At 41.9% G+C, this 10,186-nt stretch overlaps 1 protein-coding gene across 1 annotated transcript; it reads left to right on the forward strand.

Moving 5' to 3' along the window:
* Positions 1-934: 934 nt before the first annotated feature.
* On the forward strand, positions 935-3,904 carry LOC123401149 (GMP synthase [glutamine-hydrolyzing]). Its single transcript, XM_045094881.1, has 6 exons — positions 935-1,592; positions 1,810-2,060; positions 2,133-2,508; positions 2,666-2,797; positions 2,881-3,056; positions 3,527-3,904. The coding sequence occupies exons 1-6, from the start codon at positions 1,023-1,025 to the stop codon at positions 3,648-3,650; spliced, it is 1,629 nt and encodes a 542-aa protein (XP_044950816.1). The 5' UTR covers positions 935-1,022; the 3' UTR covers positions 3,651-3,904.
* Positions 3,905-10,186: the final 6,282 nt, after the last annotated feature.

The raw sequence follows: 10,186 nt of genomic DNA on the forward strand, positions 1-10,186 counted from the left end.
CCACCCTAACATAAGTAGCAAATTGTTGTGATGCAATCATCTGATGCAACTTGTCGTTGTTATTGCGTTTAATGATTCAAGAAAAGGCCACAAAGTTTTCTGGGGCAAACATACTTGTCTTGCTATATATGTGGAGCGGATAGATTTGGCTCCAAGTTATATGCGAGGAGCATAGCTGTGCGCCCTTCACATGCGGGCTTTATTTGTGATGGCAACATGTCTCTAGGTGGGTATATGCTTTATTTGTGATGGGAACATTTCTCTAGGTGGGTATATGCTTTATTTGTAATGGGAACATGTCTCTAGGTGGGTATATCTCTTTTATTAATTATTAAGGAGCTAGTGACATACATGATTCAGTAGTCGTACATTGGTAACTGTAAATGTAGCTAATCGAAGATTTTATCACGAGCCACAAGCCCACAACTGAAGAACTGGGTCCAGCTCTTTGTCAGGCGGAGCACATGAAACATGAAACATGGCAAATAAATAGGAGCATTAGTTTTTTTTTATCTTTTACTTTTGGGAAACTCCATACGTTCCTCCCATTTTGTTTGAAGACGCACCCGGAACAAAAGCAGCTACGTTTTCCAAGTTGAACAAAACATAGAAAGAGCCAATTCTAAAATGTGTGCTACTCCCTCCGTTCCTAAGTATAAGTTTTAAAAAAGTTTTATTAATGAACTACATACGGATGTATATAGACATACTTTAGAGTATAAATTCACTCATTTTGTTCCGTATGTAGACCTCTAGTGAAATATCTTAAAAGACTTATATTTAAGAACGGAGAGAGTATATGTTACGTGTAGGCATTAAAAGGGTGATTATTTAGGATTTCCTCCAATTGTGGTGGTTTTCTGCAACACTAACAGCGAATGTGGTGGTCCTACCCTAATTCCCGTCTTAAAGACGGGAGAAACCGAACAGATGGTGGGGCATCCGGCCCCCAAACCACCCATTCGCACCCCAAACCCCAAAACCCTACCCCCCACCCGCTCCCCGCCGCCGCCGCCGCCGCCATGGGCTCCGCCTCGGCCGCCTCGCTCCCGACCTCGGCGGGCGCGGGCGAGAACCTGGTCCTAATCCTCGACTTCGGGTCCCAGTACACCCACCTCATCACCCGCCGCGTCCGGCAGCTGGGGGTCCTCTCCCTCTGCGTCTCCGGCACGGCGCCGCTCTCCTCCCTCGCCGGGCTGCGGCCCCGCGCCGTCGTGCTCTCCGGCGGGCCCCACTCGGTCCACGCCCCCGGGGCGCCCTCCTTCCCCGACGGCTTCCTCGGGTTCGCCGCCGCCGCCGGCGCGCACGTCCTCGGCGTCTGCTACGGGATGCAGCTCCTCGTCCAGACCCTCGGCGGCGCCGTCGAGCCCGGCGTGCGCCAGGAGTACGGCGACATGGAGGTGGACATCACCGCGCCCTCCTCCGCGCTCTACGGCGAGGCCGGGGACCGGCAGTCTGTGTGGATGAGCCACGGCGACGAGGTCGTCAGGCTGCCCGAGGGGTTCGAGGTCGTCGCGCGCAGCGTGCAGGGCGCAATCGCCGCCATCGAGCACCGGGAGAAGCGCTTCTATGGCCTCCAGTACCACCCGGAGGTAGCCATCTCCTGTATCCAAAATGAATGCATAACTTTGGTTTTCCCTGCCATTTTTTTGGATACAAGATGGAGATGGATTTAAGCTAAGATATAATAAATGCAACTGCGTTTGTAGATTAGCTTGCTTTGGGTATACAAGTACACATGCTTCTTCATGAATTTGTTCATGCCTTAGCATGGCTGTCATAAACTCTTCAACCTTATGATTGTACAAGGTGACACATTCGCCCCAAGGGATGGAAACGCTGCGCCACTTTCTGTTTGATGTTTGTGGGATTAAAGCCGACTGGAAGATGCAAGATGTGCTGGATGAGGAAATCAAGACCATCCAGAGTATGGTTGGGCCCGACGAACATGTGATTTGCGCGTTATCAGGAGGAGTTGATTCAACAGTTGCAGCCACTCTTGTTCATAACGCGATAGGGGATAGGCTCCACTGTGTTTTTGTGGACAACGGTCTATTGAGGTAACTGTTCCTTCAGCATGTTCTGCTTCTGTGTCAGTGTGCGGCGAAACTGACATTTCACCTCATCTGCAGATACAAGGAGCAGGAACGAGTTATGTCAACCTTCAATAGCGACCTGCACCTTCCTGTCACATGTATTGATGCCTCGGAGAAATTTCTTAGCGAGTTAAAAGGAGTCAAAGACCCAGAGACGAAAAGAAAGATTATTGGCAGGGAGTTCATAGTTGTATTTGATGAATTTGCTCGCATGTTGGAACAGAAGCTAGGAAAAAGACCCGAGTATTTGGTTCAAGGAACATTATACCCTGATGTGATTGAATCATGCCCACCACCTGGGAGTGGGAGGACACATTCGCACACCATCAAAAGCCATCACAATGTAGGTGGTCTTCCTAAAGATATGAAGTTGAAGCTCATTGAACCACTGAAGCTCCTATTTAAGGATGAGGTCTTTATCTCCATCTTTACATCTTTGTACTTCATATATTTATTGATCCGACATGCTATACTGAAAGATACCTCATACCGGGAAATTTTTTCTGTTTGATTTTGAAGAAAAATATTTCTATTAGTTATTAATTTGTTTAATTTTGGTCCTGCAAAAGGTTCGGAAGCTGGGAAGTATCCTGAACGTCCCAGAGTCATTCTTAAAGCGACATCCATTTCCTGGGCCTGGTCTTGCTGTACGTGTCATAGGCGATGTTACAGCAGGCAATGCTTTGGAGGTTCTTCGTCAGGTTTGATCTGTTTGAACCATTGGGATTCTTAATCATTTTTGATATATGGTGTTAATTAAGAGCTGCTATGTTTGTGTCTTCAGGTGGATGAGATATTTATTCAAGCCATTAAAGATGCAGGCCTCTATGATGAAATTTGGCAAGCTTTTGCTGTGTTTTTGCCTGTCCAAACAGTTGGGGTCCAGGGTGACCAGAGAACTCACTCCCATGTGGTTGCTTTAAGGGCAATTACCAGTGAGGATGGCATGACTGCAAATTGGTATGCTGCATCGAACCTACAGCTCTGTCATAGCCCCCCCCCCCCCCCCCCCCCCCCCGGTTTGCAATTCTATGATACAATCGTGCTCTAATGGTTTCGTCAGGCCCTTGTACTACACAGCAACATTTTGTTGCAGTTGTACAGATAATAATGTTATGTTTGCTTTTTAGCCCAATTTTCCTGCTAGACTAGTTTGTGAACACTAGTAGTTTGAATCAGACAATTCAGCATTAATGCACCCGCGTTTCATTGCCTGTACAAGTCGTCTTGGTGCCTCACGTATTGTTCTGTACAGAAATGTGTTGTCTCTCCTCTCATTTTGGTAGCACTCGTACCTATGTTTCTATGATTTGGTAAAACCTAGGCTTTTTCTTTCATTCTATTTTTTGGATTTTGTTGATGCTATGGAGTTTGTTGATGCTATCTTGCATATTTTGACAGCCGTGTCCCTTCTTTTTTAATCCTGCCAGGTATGATTTTGAGCGCCAGTTCCTGGTTGATGTAGTGAAGAAGATCTGCAATAACGTGCGTGGTGTCAACCGTGTTGTCCTGGACGTAACATCGAAGCCACCAGCGACGGTGGAGTGGGAATAGGATGGTGGTGATTTGATGGTGCAATAACGGGCTGGGAATTGCAAAAATCATGCTCTGATGCTGTTGCAATGCTGCAGTGGGTTTAGTGCTAAATTTGCAGTTCAGTTATTTATCTGTAGGTTATGCTTAGAAAAATATGGATCTAATATGCTTAGACAAATATGAATCTATTGTGTATCTTTTATGCCTTTTGATTTTTCTACCCCCATCCTTCTAAAATTGATTATATATGGGAGTAGCTGATTTTCATTTTACTTGCGCTAGGAATTTCTTTGTTCTTGGGAAGGTAACCTATCTAGAACCAAAGCAATGATCAACAGTGAATTGGTCTCCTCATCATTTACTACTGTTTTTGACTGTTAGAAGTAAAACAATGGAGTTGATATGAATCTCTGCTATTCAGTGTTGGCATATGCGATCACAAAACCAACATGTATATTGATTTTGCAGAGCTTGATAGTACAGCCCAAATTTGTGCTTTGAGCAGGTACTTGACACCTTATTTGGTCTATTCCCCATCCTAGGATAAGTAGCAATTTACAATAAGTGTTGTTCTAAGCCTGAGCTCATGTGAGCTAGGGTGAACAGTAAAGTAACAAAACATAGAATACTATTAAGAATTTCCTATTTTTTTGGTATGAAACATTGACAAATGTTTGCTTGAATGTTTTCATAGTTTGCAAAATTCATCATCATCATGAAATTACATCCATGGAAAATGTGGCAAAAAAATAGCTGCTTATTTGCTACCCATTCAACTGTTCCATACCATGATATATAAGTATGTAACTTCTTTTTTGAGATGGACGAGTCAAAATATATCCCCTGCTAAAACTACTGAAATGTGTCTGCAGTTTTTGACACGCTCGTTCCAATACAAAAGAAAATTGCTGGACCTGTGACTCCGACCTGGTAGCAATTAACTGCTCGGCCCAATAAACTGCAATCGAACCCTAGCGGCACGGCCCAGAAAAGGAATGGGGCGGCAGGGCAGGCGATTGGGCTAGTGTATGGAAAAGACAACAATTTTTTTTCTATGAGATGAGAGTTTTTCCTTCTTTAGAATTTGTAGTTTGCTCGTGCGCACAAAACATGTATTTTGCCAAGGTCCTATTTTTTTTTCAGAATAATATATGCGTTCGCTGGCACACCTAAATGGTACCTGTAAAATTTATGGGGAAAACTAGAGCATGTTGGCCCGCGTGAAAAAAAAGTTGAACCACAAATGTTACCTTCAAATGATACATTTAATTCTGTTTTTCTTCCACCGTCAAAGCGTTGTTATCTCATTTCACATGAAAATTAACAAACACGCTTGTTACCCTAACATTAGCAAAAAATATATCAAAACACGCTTGTTATCCCAAAATGCACGAACGGGCGTGCAGTAACGGCCGCTGGAGATGGGCTGGCACAGTCGTACGCGGGGAACAACTTCAAACAAGACTATCTTCCGACTTGCGTTGACCAAGATATAGTCCTGCCTCTTTTTGTGTACCTAAATAAACAAATTATTACCTTAAAACGATTGTCAATAACGGATACCTAAATAAAAAAGAATGTTTACCCTAATAAAAGAATTAAAATAGTTAACTTCATGGTATCATAATGCTAATTATTATTCATGCTATGTTGTTTTCAACACATATTATAATAACCTAAATACTTAAAAATAAAGCTGCACTTTTAAACCTCTCTGAGTGCATGCATTTTATCCGTCCGATCGCGCAGACTCATCTTCAATTCCACGTGCATGCATTTATTTGAGACTTTAATTTTTTTTTTAAATTCATAACTTTTGATTCTAGTGTTGAATTTCAAATCAGTTTTCCCATTGTGTTTGTCGCGACGAGTACTTCAAAACTAGATCCCATATGGATAAGTTTGGACAATTTTTTTTTTTGAGTAACTTTAGTGCTAAAAGAAGCAACTTCTTATTAGTGTGCGTAGTATGATGGTCTATCAACGAAAATTCCTTCAATGTTATCTACCAAGACTAGACGGTTAACTAACTTCACCTTTTAGCAATCACATGGCAGATGTCGTCAGCTATTTCCAAACTGAAATAGTTAAATTACGCGTTGGATGTGCATACTCGGCTTCTCATGCGTTGGATGTGCATTAATTCATGTACGGATTTTTTTTTCAAAAAGCTAAACCGTGTGTTGGAATTATAATATGTTTTCATCGTTGGGTTCCTCGTGACGAACTCTTCAAAAAGAGACCCCATATGAATATGTTTTAAAGATTTTTTTTTCAAAAGCAACTTCGATGTTAGATGAGGCACCTTAGTGCTAAACAGAAACAACTTTGATGCTAGATAAATTGCATCGTGTGTATACACATGAGTTGCTTGTTGAATGCAGTAGAGTTGCGCAAAAACACACTAAAAGTTGTTAACTTTTTTGTATACTCGAGTGCATTCATGACAACTATTTATAAATAGCAGGCAACTTGGCATCAATGATATGCAACCGAACATCAACCGTAGGCAATTGATTATCAGTAATAGGCAACTGAGCATCAAAATTGAGCAATTTCATACTCCCTCCTTTCCGGTTTATAGGGCTCATCTCAAAAAATTCAGATTTCCATTATATTAGGCTCATTTTGAGTCTAATTGAGTTAAAGTGCTTTGAGTCCCACGCTATATTTAATTCATAGAGTTTAGAGAAAGAAAATGAATGGCTATGCATGCATCGTTTTTTACATCCATCATGCAAGTCCAATGAGAAGGAAGATGATGCATTTATTGCCTCGGAAATTGAATATGTGAGAAATATTTCATTGGCTAGTTAAAACTAGTGCCATCCACTCATAATTCACCTTGATTGATGGGATTTCAGATTTGAGCCCTATAAAACGAAAAGGAGGGAGTAGTATTTGTAAGTCAACTCAGCATCAATCATAGGCAACTGATCATCATTAATAGGCAACTAGGCATCAATATTTGCAATTTCGTAGTATTTGTAGGCAGTTAAGCATCAACCGCATGCAATTACTTGTACGTAGCAATAAATGTGCCTTATGTTTTGTGTGATTTTCTCATTTTTACAAAAATCAACCAAATAGGTAGTCCAGTTAAGCCAAAAAATAAGTTGCTTTCCTTTGACACTAAAGTTGCCTCAATATCACCTAAAGTTGCCCCAAAAAAGTTTGTCGAATCCTATCCATATGAGATCTACTTTTGAATAACTCGTTGTAAGAAAGTTAGCCGTGAAAACAGATCTCAGTTCTGACGCTCGGTTCAAAAGATATAGTTTTTTTAAAAACCGAACATAATTAAGTACGCTGAAGGAGGGGACGAGATGCACTCTAAACAACTAACCAACGCAGTGGCGTTCCCTAGCCACGTCCTTATAATAATTAGTAGAGGAGGGATCGATAGAACCATGATCCACAAAATCGTGCCTCGTAAAAATACGACCATATAGGACGTGTTTGGATCGAGCTGTGGTGAGGTGCATCGAAAATAAAGGTGATATGGTTCCTTCGCCCCTGCGGTGATGCATAAGCGATTGATGCCATGGAGCAGAGCTATGTTTCCTCCGCAAGTCCGATGCAATTGTTCTTGCCTAGTTTTGTTTTCTGTCTACGCTGGATCTATATTTTGGATATGTTGAGTTTTTGATAATGTGCTTTGGTGCTTCCGTTGGCTTACTTTCGCGGTGTTAGAGTCTTTCCAAGATGCTACATTGAAGATCTGTGGCTCGATACCACGCACATAGAGGGGTCACCTCGAGTCCAAGTGCATTTGTCGCTCACAACTTTACATCTATTAGGATGGGCGAATCAAGTGGCTCTCTAGAACCTTTATCGGTAATTGAGTTTGTGCAGGTGTATGAGTGGTCGCACATCGCTGTTCTATTCTTATTAAAGTTTCTTTGTCAAAGCTGTGGGAGAATTCTGTCTTCAAAACATTAATCCATGGAGGTGTACCTAAGAGACTTTAAGTATTATCATCACAATATAAGTATTATCACAACATAAGTCGAATCATCACAACATAAGTCGAATTATGACAACATAAGTATCATCACAACATAAGTCACCGCCATCCAGAGGGTTAAGCGCCAGGACATCCACCAGCACCGCCAAGTTCATCACCACCAAGACAGACAAAGCCCAGGTCATCACTGCTACCGGCACCGCCACCGCCACCTCCATGGTGGATAGGAGTGATCGGGCTCCGTGACTCGGGAGTGATGCCATCATTGGCACCACCACCAACGGATGATCCACCATTTCCCGTGGATGTTTGGAAAGATATGTTAAGGGGATATATGACTGTGTTGAATAAATGATAACTAGTGATTGAATAGTTTGGGGATGTACTTACCGGAGTCCAACTATGTTGCGACAGAAATTCCTGAAATGTAGGCAACATTGGTTGTGGTCCACGAGGTGCTGGTGGTCGTTGCATTACAGAACCGTGCCGGCCACCATGGAGTCAAAAATGAGCTGCGGGTTAGTTGACCAAGCAAACATGAAGGTCAGAAGAATTGAAGTTGCAAATATGAAAGTCAAATGAAAGGGGTTAAAGTAACCTTCATCATGCAACTGCTGTGGTCCGTGACTACTGCAACTCTTGCGTTCTACGATATTTTGGTGGCACTGCTACTCCCGAAAGCCCCACCGACCGGACTAATCTTAGCCCCCCGTTAACCCGGAGATCTACGCCTTTGAGTGTCAATGGACGGGCTTTGATCAGTGGACTCGTCCACCTGGTTGAGATAGGTCAGTCCATAGGAACATCCCGGAACATGATCTAGACCCAACCCACCACTAGCTAGATTCCCTCCGACTCTACCCGACGCGTGCGTTTCCCCCTCCAAGTGACGGCGACAACACCATACGTGGAGGGGGCACACTCCGGAGCCAAAAGACGGACGTCTACGCATGCACATCAATTTCAAACATATAAGAGGTCCCACCTCAATATCATGATAAAAAATCATTTAAAAGTTGTCCAAATCTATGAAGTATTAATTACTTATGATTTGTACTAAGTATAAGGACCTATATAGAAAAGTAAATGAGGTTACAATTCTAACATACTCAAAAGTAAAAAACAAACCGGATATTCATAATTTACCGATATTTTTACCCCAAATCGATATAATTTGTGTACATTTAAGTTCATATAAATCAGATTTAAATTAATCAAAATTTAAATAAAAACTACAAAACATATAATATCTATGCCGATGGTGTCTGTCGGTATAGATGTCATCTTAGGAGCTACCAGATGCCGACAGCCTCGTTGTCGACATAGCTATGCTGACGTCATACATTTGGCGCCGTCAATCCGCCGTCTACCACCGGGCCGCCGGCCCACGTGTATGTCGACAACTGTTTTATGCCATCAATCACTATATAAATAGCTTGACGTATGCCGACGAAGCTGTTGGCATAGCTCGACATATGCTAAAAAGTAGTGTTGGTGCGGTCTAGAAAAGGGAAGGAGCCATGAGAGGCCGGGCGATTGGGCTGATGTGTTATAAGAGATATCTTTTTCTTCACAACCATACACATTCTTTGTGAAATATTTTATACAAGTACACCGCTATACAAGTACAATACAATTTCCAACCAAATAAATCAGGCTTAATGGGACCCATTGGCTACTTCCGGTATCCTTGGCTGCTATTGGTACTTTTTTTTTGCGTCGAAATTTAGAGCTTTATTGATAAAATGTGTTCGTTGGACAGTCAGCCAACAAGCTGCTTACCAGAAAACTAGGAGTTTCAGTAAGCCAACTCTCGGTAGCATTCCTAGTGCAAGCACGAGCACATAAATGAGCTGGACCGTTCGCTGCTCTTAATACATGCTGAATTACAAAAAAGGAAAAAGTAAGAGAAAACTCTTCAATCTAAGAGAAGATAGCTGCCACAACGGAACATCGATGACGGCGATCGTGCCAGAGTTATACAACCTCCAAGCAATCTGTCTTCATCACCACTTCAGAAAAACCACGATGACTTGCGAAGATCACACCTTCACGGAGGGCAAGAGCTTCAGTACATACATAATATAATTTCTATCAAATAGTAAAGCAAATAGTATTTTTATCATCCCTCATAAAAATTTCTTCGAAATTGACATAAATTATCCATTATGCAACTCATAAATGAAAAAATGAATTAAATTTTTCTGTCAAAGTCGCCGTCCTGTTTGAATCTTATCGTGTGAGACCATGAAGAAGCACGTGCGAGCTGTTGTGGCCCAGGTTCGATCCCTGGTGCCCTCGCCTTTTTTTCATTTCGTATTTCTCTTTTTATAGCAGCAAACACGGGTTGATGGGCCGGACCATGTTTTATTATTTCAATTTATTTTTTTCCTTCTATTAATTAATTTGTAATTTTTCAAAATTCAAAATTTAATGTTTTAAGAAAGTATTTTTTGTCTTCCGTTGCAACGTATGGATATATTTACTATTAAACCAAAGAGTCAACTTGAACGAAAAAAGATCGGAAAAACACGAGGAGAGCTAAATTGCTACGGAAATACACATCATATTTTGTTTCCTCTCTCAG

Source organism: Hordeum vulgare, chromosome 6H (assembly GCF_904849725.1).
Source record: "Hordeum vulgare subsp. vulgare chromosome 6H, MorexV3_pseudomolecules_assembly, whole genome shotgun sequence".
NCBI classification, from domain to species: Eukaryota; Viridiplantae; Streptophyta; class Magnoliopsida; order Poales; family Poaceae; genus Hordeum; species Hordeum vulgare.